The 20083-nt window shown below is 41.9% G+C and overlaps 2 protein-coding genes across 3 annotated transcripts in view; one reads left to right on the forward strand and one right to left on the reverse strand.

The window, feature by feature from the left end:
* shtn1 (shootin 1) overlaps nucleotides 1-1915 on the forward strand; it is a 28498-nt gene extending 26583 nt beyond the window's left edge. For both annotated transcript variants that reach the window (XM_020088331.2, XM_020088320.2), the window contains exon 16: nucleotides 492-1915. The gene's annotated coding sequence lies outside the window, so the exon portion shown is untranslated. The remainder of the gene's footprint in view (nucleotides 1-491) is intronic.
* Nucleotides 1916-4210: 2295 nt separating this feature from the next.
* Nucleotides 4211-19353, reverse strand: eno4 (enolase 4). Its single transcript, XM_020090363.2, has 13 exons — nucleotides 19150-19353; nucleotides 17283-17411; nucleotides 15015-15199; nucleotides 12219-12361; nucleotides 10422-10591; nucleotides 10211-10339; nucleotides 9927-9995; nucleotides 9213-9377; nucleotides 8944-9069; nucleotides 7895-8069; nucleotides 6178-6239; nucleotides 5384-5501; nucleotides 4211-4851 (listed from the first exon to the last, which is right to left on the reverse strand). The coding sequence occupies exons 1-13, from the start codon at nucleotides 19306-19308 to the stop codon at nucleotides 4760-4762; spliced, it is 1722 nt and encodes a 573-aa protein (XP_019945922.2). The 5' UTR covers nucleotides 19309-19353; the 3' UTR covers nucleotides 4211-4759.
* Nucleotides 19354-20083: the final 730 nt, after the last annotated feature.

Here is a 20083-nt window from a genome sequence, read left to right on the forward strand (position 1 = left end):
TTGAATTAATAAAACAAACATATTTACGTATAATGCAAACATAAATGTGCATTTTTTTTTCTTCATTGTTTATTATGTGAAATAAAAGTTTTCCTAATGGCACATAGCAAAAACAATGCAGAATACAGGGTTTGAAAACATGTGTACGACTCTTCCCACAGAAAAGCTTAGATGTATGAGAACAGATGGTGAAGCTAGATTTTTTGATGGTTTTAGTTTCCCTTCAGCTGAAATGAATAATCATACATTAATATCCTCAATGTGGTGAACATGAACAGCTACGAGTTTCAGGACACACAGACACAACAAGTCGATTATGAACCGGTGAGTGTTTGAGGTACAATACTGTGCACATTATCAAGTTGAGAGCGCTTCATGAAGTGAAGTTAGCGTTCATTAATGTGCACGCACACAGTTGATCTGATTATCTTTGGTGTACGTCTCTTCTGTCTTTTGAGTGACACTGATTGTGTGTTTGTCTCTTTGTCCAGGTCTCAATTCTGTCCTCTCCCCTGAAGTGTGACGGTGCCACCAGGCCGAGGTCGGCCCGGACAAGAGTATCACAGAAATAAAGACAGGACGTGGGTGATGGACACGATGCAGAATCAATGTGAAGCATTTTATTTTACTGTGCGAGGCTACAATATATATATATAGAAAGGACTAATGCTTCAGATTGTGCTCTACTGTCTATCAAGATTTTGGTCATATAGCACCGCCCCATACAGTCAGTTTCACATGTGAAATCATGTGACTGTATCAGGAGGAGTCGGTGACACAGTCAGATGGGTTCTGGGCGAAGTTTCACCTCAGAAGGAGACAAACGAGAGCAGACGTGCAGAATGGAGACAAAGTTCCGGTTTCATTGATTTCCGCGGAGGCCTTTAGATTTCATTGAATTGAAGGGCGTGTGTAACAAGCCACCCTCTCTGGCTTGGTTCAGCTCCTTTTCTCACAGTGAAGAGAAAGCCCAGCTTATTGTTTGCAGCGCGAGGAACAGTGAAGCAGGTTTTACAGCCTTGAGCTTTTGCCAGAGCAGAATGTGTGTGTGAATGGTTCTGTCTAGACAAGTGTTAACCTTGTAGCCACCTAGTGAGCAATTACAGGCCACAGTGGCAGATTTGGTTTCCTCTTCTCCCCTCACTCACACTTCCACCCCTCAGCCTTCTTCTTCGGCCACCATTTTACGCAGGCTCTGCCTCCTCTCTGCAGCACACGACCTGTGCTGGAGGAGAGAGGACACGCCAGCCCCTCACTTGTTGATCTTTAACCAACCGGCTCAAACCGATATGTTGGTACAGTTACCAGTGAGAAGCACGGTTCAGGAAGAATATAGGTTTAGTGGGTTAGAAGATTAACACCTACGGAACGTTATCACAAGTCACTCATGAGGTATTTGTTCTTTTCTTATTTGATTCTGCAGAACAGTCACGTCACCCACGTCCAAGGCGCTCCGACAAGATCCCGTAATTAAGTTGTTTTAGAATATTGGTTAAAAAAGAAACGGCTTTCTGAGCTCGACTTTATTGGCAGATGATTTGTTTCTGTCTTTTCATTTATTCCACAGCTTCATTAGAATCAAGTCACTAGAAAGATGAATTTTACCATTTTAATTTTGTCGTCTCCTGCTGTGGTCAAAGTGATTTATGGGGATTTCCTGTCATTTCTCTGTGACGCTCGTGAATCTGTTTCCTACAATTGTTTATTATCATTTTCTACTTCATTTATAATCTACAATCCCTCCCTAAAGTGGAACCAGCTCCATTCTCTCTGCCTTTGGGAACCGTCACGTCTGTATCAGACTTTGTTCGAAAGATTTTGCTGCAGAGCATGATGGTCCACTGAGGCAACCTGTGATGGGAAATGTAAGAAACTTGATTTTGGTTCTGAGTGAATAAAATTGACCTTGATTTTTTACGATTTTCATTTCATCAGATTTTGTTGCACACGGTTATTAAAGTCTCCTCAGTACTGCAGCAGAAATGGAGAAGGCGTCACCACTGTGGGTTTAGCAACAGTGACTTCACAGCGGATTTCACCTCTAAGCCTCGGTGATTAGTGGCTGTGAGTCAGGTATGGAGCCCAGGATCCGCCTTTGCCCTTTCAAAGTCACAGTGAATGCCGGCGATTTAACCACAATGCCGGGAGGCTCTCATCTCGTTTTGTTTTACCTCAGCACCTGTCCAGATTTCCCAGACACCTCCTCGAGTGAGGGGCTGAAACGTGAGAGCTGTGAACGGCAGCCAGCATCCGCCACTCTTTGTGTGCTGCTCTTAATTAAAGCTTTAGGCTTCATTTAGCACTGAGGTGCAATTTCCAGCTCCTGGTTCCCCTTTAACAGAGCATGGAGGAAATGTCATTGTGGCTCTAACAGGATTCATCAGCAGCGCTGCTCAAAGACTCTAACTTTATTTAAACGCAGATTTAGTCACAACAGCAGGAACAGGAAATGGCGTGTGAAGGGATTAGACTAATCTCTTGTGCACAAAGCATATTTGGCTTTCGGTGCTCCCGTTTGTCGAGACCGAAGTAGCATGAGGATGTGTGAATTATCTTGGATAACGTGTCGGAGGATAGAGTGTCAGTGAGTGGCCGACCTGCCTCCGACAGGAGTAGAATGAAGAAAGAAGAGAAGGCCTTCCTATTGATTTGTCTCTCCTCATATCCTCCATATCTAATGAGATTCTTCTCGTCGAGGCCATCGTGGCATAGCTCGATAGTATGGCAACATACAATGTTGTCTTTGATTCCTAGGAGGAGGGATGTGAGTGTGCCCCTTCCCTCGGCAAGAAACAAAGTCAATGAGCGGCTCAATTCCTTCCTCCGCCATCTGCTCCAGCTGCCGGACTTGCTGCCGGTGATTGACAGATGATGCGCTCGCTGCCGATCGAGGCAAAACATGTAATTACACGAACCATGCTGTGTCCTTTTCTTCCCCGGCGTCTTCCTCGCCACTACAACCTATTGTCAATGTCTCTTCTGTCACCATTGGGCCGATACAATATGATGTTTTGTTGTTTTTGTATTTTGGTCCCTTCGGGGACCAGCAACTAGGGAGGTCCTTTTAGTGTGTCTGGGAAACACTTAATTTGACCTATTTTGTTAGTCATTTCATTTATTTTCCCAAACACAGTAATTGCCTTGCCAGGGATCCTCCGTCGAGACGCCCGGCCTCAGTCTGTAACTGCACGTTTCATTGATTAGAGGTTGTCTTCACTCGCACACTTGTACAGCAGTGCGGGCGAATCAAGAAACCAATTCGGTGAAAAAACAATTTGAGAACATTTGTAATTTAATTACATTTTTCATCCAATTATAGAAGACGAAGCAATTGAATTATCTAGACATAATACAAATATAAGATGTGAAGAAGCCCGTTTGTTTACCAAACAAAACCTTTCTTGACATCCTCAGTTTCTATTTTCACTTGCAGCCTAAACAAGTTCAGCAGGACTGTTGTATAGAGAGCAGGAGCACGCGTCAGTGCGATTCTGTCCATTGTCTGTTTAACGTGAACGTCGAGGATAACTCACTCGACCGACGCATTGATACACATGTAGTGCGGCCTGAACGCAGAGCACTCGAGAAGCTCCTACATGCATTTCTTTTGTCCGTGCAGAGACGTAGCTCCTCTGCTGTGTTTACACACTGACAGAATCGTTCCCTCCACAAGGCAATGAGTGTGTGTGTGTGTGTGTTCAGCTAAACCTCCACAAGCCAAATGAAAGAAGTGAATCTAGAACTATTTGAATGTTGTGACTCACTTAAGTCATGATTGAATGAGCATGTGGGGGTGACCCTGACTCCTGGAGCTTAAAAACCATTTAATTCATCTGAATTTCAGTGGAGTGATTTCATGTCACATTGTAATCTAGATCGTAGGTCCCAACACAGGGTCAGGACTGGGGACCCTCCCCACAAAGGGACAGTGACACCTTTAACAGAAGAGGAAATCAGAAAAGGCCCTAAACACATCGAAAACCATTTTCTTTTCTTGTGATTTGAGGTGAGCATTTTAACTTAAATAAAACCATCTGAAACGTTAAGAATCACTCCGCTTGACCTAATTACAGATTACTGATATATACAGACATAAGTGGACTTCTGGGTCTGATTCAGATGACAGCGCTGAACGCTTACTCAGATTAAATGTTCCAGATATACAAAAAATATGCAGTCTCTTTTAAAGTAATACAAAATGAACGTTTTTAGAAACATGTATTTTATGAAAAGACACAAACATTATTCATTAAAAAAACATGCTCCAAATGAAAGTGGTGGAATGGAATAATGAGCTCAATCAGTGGATCTCTCCTGTCTCTATTGTAGTGAATAGAGCAGGCTTGTGTGTGTTGTGGCTGCTGAGTGCTGCTATATTTGGATTTTTTTATGGAGATGGTTGCGTATGACCTGAAAGCAGACCTGTTTGTGGAAGGAGCTGCAGCCTACAGTCGCTGGTAACGTGGCTCATATCTGAAGTGGCGACGAGATGTTTAGGGATTTTAAAAACCGCTTTGTTGAAGGTCGCGTTTGCCCTCTCAGTCTGTCTCTGAATAGCTTCAATTTAATTTAAAGAGAATGGCAACACTATAACTGATGCACTTAATCATGTTTATAATCAACCCAGCAGGTTCTATAAGTGTAATCCTGACCTCTGCATAAGTGATAAGAGCAGAACTGAGTGATGAAAGATAAATATAACGTGGTGGGTTTAATACAGCTTCTGAATCAGTCGTGTTTTCTTTCAAGCTGTGTTGCCTCAGGCCTCATCTGACAGCGCTCTGTCCGCAGCAGTGGACTCCTTCTGTAGTTTTCCAGCAAACAGCGGAGGGGAGTGCTTCTCCTTGGAGACTGACGAGACAAAATAATGAAATGAAGTGAAAGGACAAAAGACGGAACACAGACGCTTTCACATAACAGGACTGAAATCATGTCCCCGCTGCTGCAGCTGAAGCACACTGAGTCTATCGCTGCACCTCGGTCCACTCCGGGCTTCAGCACATCATTGTAACACAAACAATAAACAGCAGCGAACATGTAACATAAAGTTGGTTTTTTGATCGGAGCTGGACACACACGTGTAGTCATCTCTCGTTAACTCGCCGCTGCTCCTGCCTGCATCTATCATTCGGAAACGATGGATGGGAAAGTATTTGTCCCTGTGTGTAATTAGGCAGCCAATTAACAGATCCGAGGTAGGGCTTTTCATTCTCACACACACACACACACACACACAAATGCACATTCGTACACACAGACAGAGAGAGAGAGATGTGTGTTCTCGAGCGCAGGCATTACTACCTCTCTCTCTCTTTGTCTGGTCTCCTTTTTCTCTGTCCAGCTATGAAAAAGAAAGATGAGGGAGGAGCATAAAAAAACCCACCCAGGATTCCTTGTTGGGCCAGTTCTTCCTCTATACAACCCAGCCGGTTGTATTTAGTCATCCTCTCAGCACCGCTCAGACCTCCCAGTTTGACATAGTCCAGCCCCAAACCCACAGCCTGAGGGAGGAGAAGAGCGGCACACTGTGAGACGGAAACCGCTGTGACGCACGCTGAATAGATGCTCCCGAAAAAGCTTTATTGATTACAACTGTGACATAACATCTTGTTTTTTACTTGACGAGGACACGAGAAAGGACAAAACATAATGTTGTCATTGTCGTCAAGTGTTTTTTTTTTTCAGTAACATGCCCGTGAGCCGGGTGTCCGGTCACCAGATGTGAATCCAGAACCGTGAATGAATGTGCAGCTCAACATGGAGCAGAATTTCCGAGTGGTGCTCACAGAGAGTACTGTGCATGTGTATAGATACGTGCATGTAAATGCAATTGCTAGATTACGGTTGATCCTGGTTTGGTCAATGCGCCACTGTGTTCAACAGCTGGTCTTTGACTGTGTCTGTGTGCTGCTGAGCAGGAGTCGTGGAAAGTGTGGTTTTAAACATTTTCGGAAAGGGCTAGTGTGGCATCATGAAAGCGGTAAGAGTGAAAAGAGGAAAGTTAATACAAATCCAATATTCATATTAATAGATTATTATATCATTATATTTTATGAATATAATATAAATCTTAACAAAGCAAATTCAGGTGGTTCAAGGGTTCTCATACTGTCAACATTGTTCTCATATTTTAAGTCAATATATATTATTATATTGTAATTAAAAGAATGAACTCACTATATCTGATAAGGAGTCGTTGGTGCAGGGCTCACTGCATGTTGCTCCCATCAACACTGAACCTGCAGGTCGACAGGTGAACGCACACAAACACACAAGGGCAATAAGAATTGATAACAATCCACCAGAGACGCACAATGTTTCACAAGAGGTAACGATGAATGATTTAGAAATGAAGAACCTGTGGAGACCGTGTAAACTCAGTCACTGGAGTCAAGCTTCAGCTGCTTCATTCATGTGTAGCTACCAGCAACTCAGCTTCCAGTTAACAAGTAATGTCCAATCAGATTGAGTCTGCCAACAGGACACTCACTCTGCTGATGACTTCATGCCAGCACTGCTTGCTGCTGCAGCTCCCCCCACCAAGCCAACCTCGTCCTTATTTGCTGCATTTATGGTATTTTGGATAAATCCTTCCTTGACATGTTTATTTGATTTGTTCCCCAATCAACATAGCTGTTCTGATTCTGTGAGAGCTCCCTCAATCAAAACAGCCCATGTCCCTGATCTAGAGTTTGTGTGGTGTAGTGACGTAGGGCAGCTACAAAACGCTGGACAGGGTCCTAGTGAAGATATGAGTGTGTGGAATAAGCAGGTGGACTCTGAAGAACACAACTGCTGCTGGCCTGGGACCCTCCCACTGAACTGCACTGATGTCCCTGTCTGTGACTGGGACCCTTTGACACTTTAACTTCCCTGACAAATAATGGACTGTATAACTTTACATAATGCAGTGTTGCATCTCCTGGTTCTTATAGTATTTTTTTGTTTCCTATTTTTACATTTTCTATATTTATACTTGCACAATCACACCACAGCAAATTCCTTGTATGTGTAAACCTGCTTAGCAATAAAACTCAATTCTAATTCTGATGATATTTGCATGTGAGGAAATTCAAGGTTTAGCCAAGAAGAGGGCACATTAATCAATCTGTTACATTCATGGCATTTTTAAAATTGCCAATCTGACAAAGCCTCACTGGGTTAGATTAAGTTTTTTACAAGTATCCAGTAGTCGCATGTGCCTCAAGTATCTTTTCCTTTAGAGGATTAGACCTAAGCAGCTCAGGTATGGATCCACCAGAAATTCTCATCAAGTAAACAAAACTATTGCAGCAATAAAATACACAGAATTAAAATATGCTCTAAATTAAGTCTTTTTTATTTTAAGTGAAGACCCGACAACATTGGGGATGTGAAGGAAGTTAAGTTCCCTGCTATGCAGAACAATACCAAAAATACTAAATCTGTTTATAGAGACCAGCTGGTTGTGAGCAGAAAACCCTTTAAAAGGACTTTGATGGAGGACCTGGTCAGCTGATTGTAAGGGCGCATTCCTTTCCGACACATCTAGCAAAAGGAAACATGGCAAACAATGCAACGTAAATTTGGAATATCACTAATTATATTAGGATTTATCGTGTTTAAATTTATTTTAATAATGCTCTGTGTTGCATGTGTTTTAGCTGATGTTTTATGGCACTTCTACCTGCTCTGGTGATGGTAAGCCAAAGCTTGAAACTGCAGATGTAGCCACCTTTGTTCAACTACCATGACTCTTATGTTATAAGAGCAGAGTGAGGAATTCAAAGAATCTGGTTTCTTGTATTATTCTACTGTGGCTGTTGAGTACTCATTTACAGCTTACAGAGTTCTATCTTCCCCTTGAGCAGTGATTCTGCACATTTTCTCTGCTACACCTGAGTGGATGTGTTACCTTGGCGCTGTGATGCGATGCAGATCAAATCACTGACTGTCTTCTCGTGAACGTGTTTTAAGATGTTACCACTGACTCCTGGAGGGGGCGGGGCCTTTGACTCATGAGTGATGTCCAAGAGCAGCGAACATGTGTCTCCAATCTGGTTGCTCAGCTTCTCCCACTGGTCTGTGTCCTTACAGAGCACAAACACAAGAACACGGTTGTGAGCTGTGTGTACAGATCATTATACACAGAAACAGAGACAACAGTAACACCAGTTCAGAAAATAAACCTAAAGACAGAAAAACTGAGGCTTCCCTTGGTTCTACATAGAGCCCTTGTTATGATAATGGGAATTCATGAAAGTGTGATTTAAGCTGCTCATGTTTGCAGTTAATAGGGGAGGACTTTACAGAGGAGGACCTGCAAGTAAATATAACTAACCTGTCCCATGTCAACAGCTCGCTGTGACATTACTCCTGGTTGCATACTAGTTTTCATGTTTCAGCTGGTACTACAACCATGCAAGAAGAAACGTCACCATCAGTTTGATTGAAATCAAACAATCACTGGATGTATAGCTTAGGTTGATAACTTATATGTTGAAATGATGTCTTTCAAAATGCCCCCCCCCCCCCCATCATGAAGAACACACTGTCGACCCACATACACACATACCACATAACGCTTTTCTAGTCTTGATGACCCTCGAAGCAATTTACAGAAAAGTGTTGCCATTCACACACACGTTCATTCAGTGCATCTATGTGCAGCACTTTCTCTATCACACACCAATCATACACTGCCGGCACAGTGGGGTCCAATCTTTCTCCCACGGACACCTTGGCATGTGAAATGTGGGAGATGGGGAGTGAAACGCAGATCATCTGGTTGGTGTTCAACCTGCTCTACCTGAACCACAGCTGCTCAAATAGACGCTCTGGACCGATGAGAAAAAAAATGTCCCCAACAAATGCATCGTTTATTCTATTCGAGTTACTTTTGTGACGTTAAAGGTTTCTCTGTAATTCAATTGATTTGAAACAACGATGACATATCTAACTTACCTCTCTCCTAAATGGATTGATGAAGGCTACCACTGCTGGATATTTCCTGATGAGGGACTGGTACATGTCCACTAGTTCATCTGGAGACTTGAAAACTCCGGTCGCAATTTCATACTTTCCTTTAGACTGACATGAAGAGGGAGAAAATACATTTCATTTCCTCCATTGCTTGTTCTCTCTGTATCTGGAGTAATAATACTGGATTTACATGTGACCTTTGGCTGTATGCACATACACATGATGATGCAGCCAGTGGCATTCAAACTTACATAGTCCATTAGCTCACAGGTGGCACAGTTCACTGCTAAATGGATCTCTGTTCCCAATGTCAGTCCAAGGTTAGCGCAGGCTTCAGTGATGAGGTCCAGAGGCTGCTCAGGTCTCTCAAAGCTCCCAGCCGGCGCTCCACTGTCATGCAGAATAGTCTGAACGGCCTTGGAGAATATATTCATGGTTTACCAAGTCAACAACATCTATGCATTGTACTTTTACAAATGTATCTGTAATAAATACATTAACCTACAATGCTCTTTACATCATCTGTTGGAAAATGGCTTGGCTGAAGCTGCATTTGGATGACAATAGACTATTTATTCATAGGTTTGAATGAAGCAGTTGTCATTTCAAGGTTATAAAGAGAGGGGTGAAGTCCTCTGCACTGTGTTGTGAATATTAGTGCCAGGGGTCGCTGAACAATGGAGGAGATAAATCTGTGTATATAGTACAAATGCTGCGTGAAAGAAAAGGCAAATAGAAGTATTGAATGTTTTAATAAGCCTTTCCAGGCCTGCATACCTGAGTTAATTTGAACATTAGCCATGAAAATCACTTAGAAATAACCTGCTTTGTATATATCTTTTAGGAAAGCTCTATCACAGAAAGTTTTGAGTCCTGTCTCCAGCTTTTTTTCATTCTGTGCCATCGTAAAGCCTTTGTGAACTCAGTTGCAATTCTCACACTGAATCAATAGCAATGTCCCTCACCCCGGATTTTGTTGAAGTGTTCATTATTCTCATCATCTCCTTCTGTAACTCAAGGGCCATTGTGATGATCTGTGGAACAAGTTTACAGTTCAGTGCATTCTATTAATGCTCTAGAGAAAACTGAATGTAGCCTAACTACAGTGTAAATATAGGCCACGTTATAGCATCAACAAAGAAAGAGACAACTTTATGCAGCTGAGTCTGTACTAACAGCCATCACTTAGAGGGAGTGGGCTAAAGTAAGACAGAACATGCAGCTGCACTAAGTGGAGATCGGTGAGCACCTGTTTGACTCGTTGTCCTGCTTTGGGGATCAGGATGACTTCCTCCAGTAAACTCAGTTTTCCAGGAGAAGCCTTCCCACAGCTCAGCAAGGTTACCAGAGCGATGGGGATATGAAACTGTGCAGGAGTCTGAATGAAATATGTTAAGACACATGTTGCTCCCAATGTGTTTGCGTAGTGTTTGCATGAATACGCGTGTTAGTGATCTAACCTCTCGGGCCTTTAGCGTGGCTATGTATTTGTAGAGAGGGATGCCCTGTAACTGAGCCCCAGTTCTGGCAACAGCCAGAGACACTGAGCCTATGGCCATGCTCCCAGGCAGAACTGGTTCTGGTGGCTCAGCTGGAGGGAATGGCTTCTCTGCAGTGCTGTTCTTTTTAGCTGAAAGTCAGATGTGGAGAGCTTAAATGAAACACAGAAACTCAGGCATATTCAAAAACCAGAGCAAACCAGAAACCACATAGCATTAAACACATATTGTGGTTTAGTTAAGCAATACAGTGGACTCATGCTGTGTAACATAGAGCCATTCTCCTGCTGGATGTGTCCATCACAAGTTGGTAAACTATGACCATAAAGACATAAACGTGGTCAGCAACAATACTCACTGACTGAGTACTAGACTGTGACATTCAAACCATGATTGATTAGCAATAAAGTCCCAACGTTTGTCAAGAAAACATTCAGCCTTCAGCTGTCCAGTGTTGGTGAGTCTGTGTCACTGCAGCCTCACGTGTGTGTTCCTGGCTGACAGGAGTGGAACATCTCATTCTGATGCCTCTCAGTTGTAAAGAGTGATTACCTGGGTTACAGTCGTCTTTCTGTCAGCCTGACCATTCTCCTCTGACATGTCTCATCAACACAGAACTGCTGCTCACTGGATGTTTGTTGTTTTTCTCTCCATTCTGAGTCAAAACTTTAGAGACTGTTGAGTGTGAACTAATCAGCAGTTTCAGAAATACTTAGTCAAAGTCACTGAAGTCATAGTTTTTGTCCATTCTGTTATTTGATGTAAACACTGACATTTATCTGCTGTCTATAACATAGTTGAAAGAATGTTTTAATGAATGCAAAACCTAGCGTAGCAACAGGCACCAAGACTCTTTGCTTTTGTTTTCTTGCATGTTATCGCTCAAGGTTATGTTTATACCCACAGTTTAACATTGGGATCTTAGAGACAGTTTTTTTTAGGCCAAATTAGAAACTTCGGTCACTGTGCAGTCTCACAAACATGCTGTCATGCCCTCCTGATACAGTCCAATCCTTTAGATCTTTGAAAAATGCCAATCAGAGAGGGCTTTGACTGTGTAAATCGGCTTCAGTAGAATAGTGTTGCAGCAATTAATTTGTACATGAGGTTGCATGCTTGTCCAGTGTCTTCATAAGAGTAGGTCCCCTTTATTTACATGAAATAAGATCAGAGAGGGGCAGGGTAGAGAGGACGAAGGTTCACCACAGAGATCAAAATGGATATACTGTTCTCGAAGACAGTCTATTCATCAATTCAGCATAAACCATCCCCAGTGAGGTGCCGGCCTCGATACAGAAAATTACTTTTGAACGATGAAACTATATTTTTGAACAACTAAACACAACATTATGCTGTAACTGATTTCTGATGTGATAAAACATCAAGGTCTCCCACTGTACTGAAGCTTTACTTTTGTCCTACAGTTGAAAGTCTCTTTGGATAAAGGCATCTGCCAAATAAGTAAATGTAAAAGGGACATTGTCATCCATGGCTTAGGCAAGATATTCAACATGATCCTTTTTTCAGCAGAGTAATATGCAGTGCAACATGATTTACTTCAACTACGGAGTGCAGATACAAAGTCCACGTTATATCAAGATGTAACAACATGATCCAGGATCCCTTTCAGAGGAAAACACACACTCTTGTTAAGGTTAAGTAAATGGCTGCTGGTGCATGATTGAGGAACTGGGTAAATAATTGATTATTGATTTTAATTATTCCGTAGTACCATCTCACAATGAGTAACCTCCCTACCTTTATCAAGACTCTTTTTCTCTTTAGTCTGTGTCGGCGGTGCAGAAGAAATCACCTCCTCAGGCTCACTGGGTGAAGGACTCTCCTCCTTTTCCCTGTCGCGGATGTCTTTCTCTTCCAGATAGCGTGCCATGAAGAAGTTGCTGTGCCAAATCAAAGAACACAAAGTTATATTTTGGGCCACATAAACAAGCCCTAAAAGAAAGCTGATCTGTTCCTGAAGCACAACAACATAACACACCAAAAACATTTGCTCCAGAATACTTGTGGTACCTAATATATGTCAACTATGTGGAACACAGGTGATCTCAACTGATGTTCTCAGATCAAACTCACTCACTACTAACTAAGAAGATCACACAAGGCCAGTTATGACTTACAATCTAGGTCAACAACTCAATTACTCCAGCACAGAATCATAATATCCATTTTTATGTAGATGACACAGTCATGCATGTACATGGCTCTTCAGCTGAAGACATGTCTTGATTACATATCCCATTTGCACCTGATATTATGCCGTGGAGGTAACTGGCCAAGTATTGCAGACGCCGCTCTTCCCAGCCATGCTTTCCTGCTCTTCCTGGCAGATCTGTAGGTGGTCCCAGGCCAGATGGGATATGTTATCCCCCCAGCGAGTTTTAGGTCTATCCCAGGATCTCCCTCAGGTTGGGCCTGCTAGGTAAGCCTCCAATGGAAGGCACCCAAGAGGCATCCTGATCAGAAGACTAAAGCACCTCAATTGTCACCTTTCCACGTAAAGGAGCAGCAATTCTACTTAGAGCTCTCTCTAGATCTCTAAACTCCTCACCCTATCCCTAAGGCTTAGTCCAGTCATCCAATGGAGGAAACTAATAACTGCCGGTTGCAATCACAATTTCTTTCTTTCGGTCACTACCCACAAACTAGTGTGGGTTGGAACATAGATCCAATGGTAAAAAAGCTTTATCTTGCTGCTCAGCTCCTTTTGCACCACAATGGTCCGGTACAACGCTTGCGTCACTGTGGACGCTGCATCGACCTGCCTGTCCTTTTCACGTTCCATCTTCCCCTCACTTGTGAACGAGACCGTGAGATGTGACTGGATTGCAATCAGTACGAAAGCACAGATGAAAACACACTCAATATGCGCTGAGGATGGATTCTGATGCTATCAGCCAGCGGAAATAATAACCACATGAGACTGATCCAAACCAGCAAGGATAAGCAAGTAGAAGCCATGAGCCTGTAAAAACAGGAAGTAGTCCTATCCTCATTCCTAGCATTATTAAAAACACGTTTGGGTTAAAGAAACCAACTGACACCAATCTTTAGTGTGTGAGACGGGATGCTAATTAGACAAATGGTTTACACTGATAACCTTTTAGTCTAATTTACAACCTCCTGTCTATCCATGGAATTGTCTTAAATGTATAATAATTAAATCAATTGTTTGTTTATTAGTTTGTTTGAAACAAGCATTATTGTTTTATCAGGAACAGTATAGTGGTATGAACCATCATGTCTGTGCGTGGCCTTTAAGATTTCTTCTACACTCATGCCACTCAATCCTCTAGCACACTAGCAACAAGAAGAGATACTATAATTTTTTATTTGTGCAGTGAATATCTGATACTGGGGCAAACACCTTACATTATAAACTGAATTTTCATAAATTTAAAACTGCTGTTCATCAGAGAAGTCCTCCATGGTGAAATGCTGTCTACAACAATGGCGGCCCCTAAAGAGTTAAGCATCGATGCTGCTGTAGCATCAGATGCATCAGAACTGGAGAGTATTCATGAAAAGAAGAGCAAAGAATGACACTGAAGGCTTTCCTTCACACAAAAAGATCTTTTCATTCTTCTTCTGACTGACTTCAGCAACTGTGATAGATGTGATTGACAGATGGTTAATCTTATCACCCACCAAGTCTTTTCTGAACGTGCCTACCCTTTGCTAAACAGATTCCTGCCCAGATGATTCTGTGTCACAAACCATCTGATGCATCAGGTTAAAGATTAAATACATATGTTTAAATAACATATTCAGAACCATTTCATAAAAATGCAGCATTATTTCAGATACCTGTGCTTGATTCGAGACTAGACGGCTGTAGAGATCATGTAGGTGTAAGTTTGGAATACCCAATAAATGCTTTGTTTCTTTATTAATAAAGTACTCTACCTAAAATAATAAAGTACAAATAGTACTTTGTGATTCAAATTTGAATCTATTATGAGACAGATGGTACCATATCAATATGGCATTGTTCCCCCCAACCCCCAAGGTAACTCATCAAGCGTTTCTATTGGGTCTTTAGAAACAAGGGGAGCTCAATACATAATGATGATTTGATGTGGCTGCAAGTGCATTAACCTCTGTGTGACCCCATTCCAGGATGTCAACACAAGGCACATGTGACCCCATTGGATCTTAATGCATTAAAAAAGGCAAACATTTGATTAATGTTTATTTGTCTTCCTTGTAGTGTATGATCTAAATGAGTGAATCACACAATATTGTGAACAAATATTAGTTCGACAATGCTCAAGAAAACTAATGGTTAGGTTTCTAGTTGAGGTTCTTTGTGTGTGCTCAAATGGAAGCTCAAGTTTCATCACGGAAGACTTGAAACCAGGGAAGTATACTCCCATCATGCATTTTTTTTCTGCACGTCAATGATAATAGTTTTTGACATGAACAGAAGAAATCTTTGCTAAAAATGCTAAATTTCATCTGTAGATGTAAAATTCTATTTTTGATATCTATACCTCCGGAAATGCCACCATGCAGGGTAACTCAGTTCAACACTACCTGAGTGCGTGATCAACTTCTGATTGGTCACAGGGGTCCTGGCCCTGCAGCATATTGTTGAGCGGTTCATTGACCCACTGGACAGCAGTCATCACATGGTCAGCCCTCTCCTGACAAGTTGCTTTCCAGTCCAGTGATGTCTCTTTAAGTCCAAAGTGGCTTGAGACAGCAGCTGAGCACATGCTCTGAACAACAAGAGAAGAATGAATGAATTACATCCTCTCAACCTCCACACACACACACATACACACACACACACACACACACACACTACACTCACTTGTGAACCAGAAATTAATATTGATACTGTAAAATAAACCTGGAACTGAATTACTGTTAATTATTTTGAAAGCCACTACACGTTCTGACAATTTGTTTATTCCCACGAGCACATGAGCATCCAGGCGGTATTCTTTGTGTCTCTCAGTTCCTCTTTTTTCTCTTCCCTGTCCTCTCTTTTCATTAAGGCTCTGCTGGACCATTGGATGTCCTGGGAACTTGGCAGATCTTTGTCCTCCATGAGTCGCAGACTCAATCGTTAAACCCCCCACCCCCAACACCTTCTGTGTTCTTCTCCTAGCTGTGTTAATAATGTGCTTGGTTTTGCCTCTTGTATGTTTGTGTATTCGGTTCTCGGCCCAGGTCTTCATAGTGGACAGGAGGTCATGTGGCTCATCTGTTGGCAGAACCTGGAACTGGTTCAACATCTTATTCTTCACTCACAATTTGATATGTACTTCTGGTCTTTACACACATCTATTGCATTGCAGGTCTTTCCATCCTTGGATTAAAGGTTTCTAGGGGGGGGGTTTCCTTGTCAGTCATATGCTCTATAGATTCTCAAAGCCCCTCAAGGCAAATGTGTGATTGGTGTGATTGTGATTAGGCTTTATAAATAGTTTAACATGACTTATACTGGCACAGTCCCCTCCACCTGACATGTCTCCAGCAGTGTGGTTGGAGAGAAGAAGTTTATCTACCTATATGCTATCTCCTCCCCATCTCTCATCATTCACAACACCCCCCCCGCTCTCCACAGCCTCTTCTTACAGCATCTGGTGGGATGTGACACTGTCTTAGCATTATCTTTAGACTTTTGAGATAATGTATTGTTTGTCTGTCTTTAATTAGTTACAATGGATCAATATCAACTTACTCGTCTCCCTCAGAGCTTCAGAACGTCTTCCAGATAAACTCACATACAGGTCATCTGTGATGACAAGCTTTGTTTTGATTGTAATGTTATTTCAGTTGTCCAATCTTATCTAATGTGACTGGTATTTATATATTACTAGAAAGAATAAGATCTAACCTTGATGTTTGTTTATTATTGTTACATCTTACATTTTAATACATTTACATGTCCTATTATGATCATTATTATCCATCTTTAGCTCTGAGGAACCGGCGTCCCGAGCCTGACAACGACAACATAGCTTTAAGTAACGCTGTCTGGTAAAAGCATTAATACCGCTGGGCATATTGGCTTAGCCCTCTGTCTGTGCCCTCTGTGACCTCACTGTGATCTCAGTGTCACATCTCATCTTTCTGGCTCCTGTGATACTGTAAAGACAGGGGTCAAGGGCCATGCCCTGGTTTTGATTGCGAGCTTCCTCCCTCACTTCTTGCTTCCAGCTGCCTGTTCACATCAGAACATCCTGCATGTTTGATGAGGCCCCGTACTGTCCCTTCAAACCACTAATGAATCACATCTCCTTTGTTTAATCTATATTGTCCTCATGCAGAACGGAATATGCAGAATCTGGCACATGAGCATTAGATCATCAGTCAGTGATGTTTAAACAAATATCATTTCAACAGTTCATCTGCTGATATTACGTTAAGGGTCCAGTGTGTAAGATTTAGGTGACAGGGAACTATTGTCAGAAATTTAATGTAGAATAATCCTCATGATGTTTTCATGAGTTTGTTTCCGCTATATTGTATGAATTGTTGTTTTCTTTACCCTAGAAAAGACCCTTTATATTTAAATACTTTATATTTACATTGAGGGGACCCTTTCTACGGAGGCCGCCATGTTTTTTATAGTTGTCCAGACTGTACAAACTAAAACCTTTTGAAATTTATGACAATTAAAGGCTACCACAGGTTCTTTTTCATGTTTGGAAGGGGAGGGTGAGGTGAGGGGTGTTCAGCTGCAACATGAAACTTCAACACTAGATATCGCTAAATTCTACACACTGTACCTTTAAACTAGAACTTGACTAATCTGTAGCCAAAAGGCAAAGTGTGACTGATGAGTTTTACCTTCTCCGTGTTGCAGACGATGCAGAAGACCTCCACCTCAATGGACAGTTGTCCTCTTGTATCATAAACTTCTCGTCCCTTCAGCCTGCTTATCCTTGGTGGTGCAGAGAGGTTTGTGAAGTAATTTGCCTAAAGTGACGAAAACATTTTAACTTACACATTGGGGGGAGTGGAACCCACATACTGCCTTCATGTTGCCTTCAATTACTTAAGCTCCTGTAATTAGTCAATAAAGCAAATATTTCAACACAAAGTGGACACAATGGCATCATTGGTGGTTGGATTAAATCTGCACCAATGTGGTGAATGATTTTTTTTGTTTTTCAGAAAATTCGAGATTGTCACAACAAATGCAATGCAAGGGTGTTGTCAGAGATGACTATGAATCTTTAAATCTATCACAGAAAAACTAAAAGGTTTTTCATCATTTAGAAGTATTGAGGTTTCTACATATACAATATCCAAAAGGTGTGATCTGTATCGCGTTTTGTGTCTAATCCAAACAGTGTTTGACAAGGAAAATGCTCTCCTCAATGAAAATCAGTTACAAATGATCGACCTGATAGCCAAGTCGTTAACCCAGCCGGACCACTTGCTGTACGTCACAGCCCCCTCTCTCTTTCCCAATATTACCCATCTGTCGAGCTTGTCTGCGAAGAGCCTGTTCACTTCCTATCGATGCAATTCTGATTCAATTGGATGCAATTCACCAATAGGGCAGTATCAAGATGGTCATACATGAATTGAAGTATAAATCTGGTTAATGTAGCAGCTCCTAACTAGTCATGGTGGCATTCATAATATCTATGTTCAACAGAGACACAAAAACAGGCTCTGGTGAAACCAAAATGGCTTACAGAGAGGTACTCGAGTAACAAGGAAATGTTTTCTCTTTTGGCACACAAACACGGTGTGGTAGCCTTAACAGTGTGGTAACCAGAGCAAAACAACTGTTCAGAAGGAAAAATATAAATATAGAAATAAATTTGATTTGATTTGGTTTGATTTTGATTTGATTAACTAAAGAAAAAAAAATCTTCTTTTGATTTAGTTCTTTCGCTGATTTACTTGACTTCTTTCTAGACATTTTAACTTTGTACTTGACTTTCCAACCTCCACGAAATAGAAAAAAGATCTTCCGCCTAAATATCCTCTGATATCCTCCTTTGGAGCCGCTTTCACAAGCACACATCGCACACACTGCACGCAAGCTTTCACCCAAGGGCACGCATTAGCATCGCTACTTCCGGTAGCGGAAATTTAGGCTAAAAACATGGTGTAAATGCTGGCGTTACAAGTCAAATTTGAATGTCAGTGCTTACAGTATGGAGGCATTTTGTTTTTTTCTGTTGATTTTTTAAATATTTGTAGACGTGATCCTCCAGTAACTTCAACTGTATCAGATTTGGCTGCAACGCTGTTTACCCCTGAGACTCCATAAGTGATTTTAGGACTCAAACACTTCCCCCACCCCTCCATCGGCACAGTGGTGAGCAGATAAGGAGTGAATTTTCATTTTTCTGTGAACTATCCCTTTCTTTTGGGAACACTGAGAATGATTTTCAGCCTGGATGATGTTAATATTAATTCTCAGTTTGCTTCTCTTAGTGGGTCTGGAACTCCAGCACGTGTCTAAAGGATCGGCAGGATGTTTCTGGATGGGAGACTATCTCGCCAGCGCCCCCTGTAAATCCTGAAAGAAGCTAAAGGAAAAGTAAATTCCTGTATCAGAAATCATCCCGTACTGCTCTGGATCTGCGGGAACTGCTTCCGGTTAATTTGGAGCTCTCTCCCCCCAGAACCACAGGGTTTTAACCACAGAGGCGACATTAGCAGTGTGGTTAGCATTAGCATCAGAAGCTCCTACCAGGTAACCGTGGAGGTCTGCGGGCTGCTGGAGGAGCAGCTCGTTCAGAGCTCGCTCTATCTGCTCTGGGACCCTGTGGAGTCTGTAAAACTCGGCAGCCGCCACCTTGGTCTCATGCTCGCGCTGCTCGTGTTTGCCGGTGAAGCGCGGGTGCGACATCGCTCGTGTTCGTGCGTCGGCTTTGTGTTGTCTGTTGCCGTGGAAACGAGAAGTTCAAGTGACGGCGGGAGGTCAGGAAATCAGAGCGACGTGCTTCAACTGTTGCTTTCCCCGTGTGGGCTGTTTCTCATCTCTGTGATAAACACGTGGATGGATACAGGGAATAATACTTCTGTGGCTTACATTTGTTCGGTGAGCATGACTGTGGAGCCATGGATTGTTCTTTCTCTGTCATGTCATGCAGCATCTGAAACTACAATGGTTCCTTATTGGCTAAATTAAAATAACAGACTGTGTGTTTAGAACTGAGATCTACATCAGCCCAGTATTCACCTAAATGTATATTTTAATTTACTTAGAAGATTATGATTCAGCTTTATTTTTCTTTCCATAATGCTCCACAGATCACATTTAAAAAACATAACGTAACATTATGAGATTGTCCATTAAAACATTTAAAATAACAGCATCAGAGGTTAGCAGGCAGTCAGTGGACATTTTAAGTGCATTAAAAACTGCATATCTGTCATTGGTGTGTCACACTAACCTTGATGCTCTATTTCCCACCACCTACACCATAGCTTTTGTGTTAAGTCACGTTCAGTCACAATCAACCTGATTAGCCAAATTCATCATGAGCACCTTGGCAATAATCATTTCCTGTTCATGTTTCTTTTTCTGCCACTGAAAATTATCAAATTATTGTTGTGTGGTTGTGAATTTAACATTGATAAGTGACTTAAACAATTAAAGCAGGCATGATGTTCACTGTCAC

The sequence above is a fragment of the Paralichthys olivaceus genome, chromosome 14, assembly GCF_024713975.1.
Source record: "Paralichthys olivaceus isolate ysfri-2021 chromosome 14, ASM2471397v2, whole genome shotgun sequence".
Taxonomy (NCBI): domain Eukaryota; kingdom Metazoa; phylum Chordata; class Actinopteri; order Pleuronectiformes; family Paralichthyidae; genus Paralichthys; species Paralichthys olivaceus.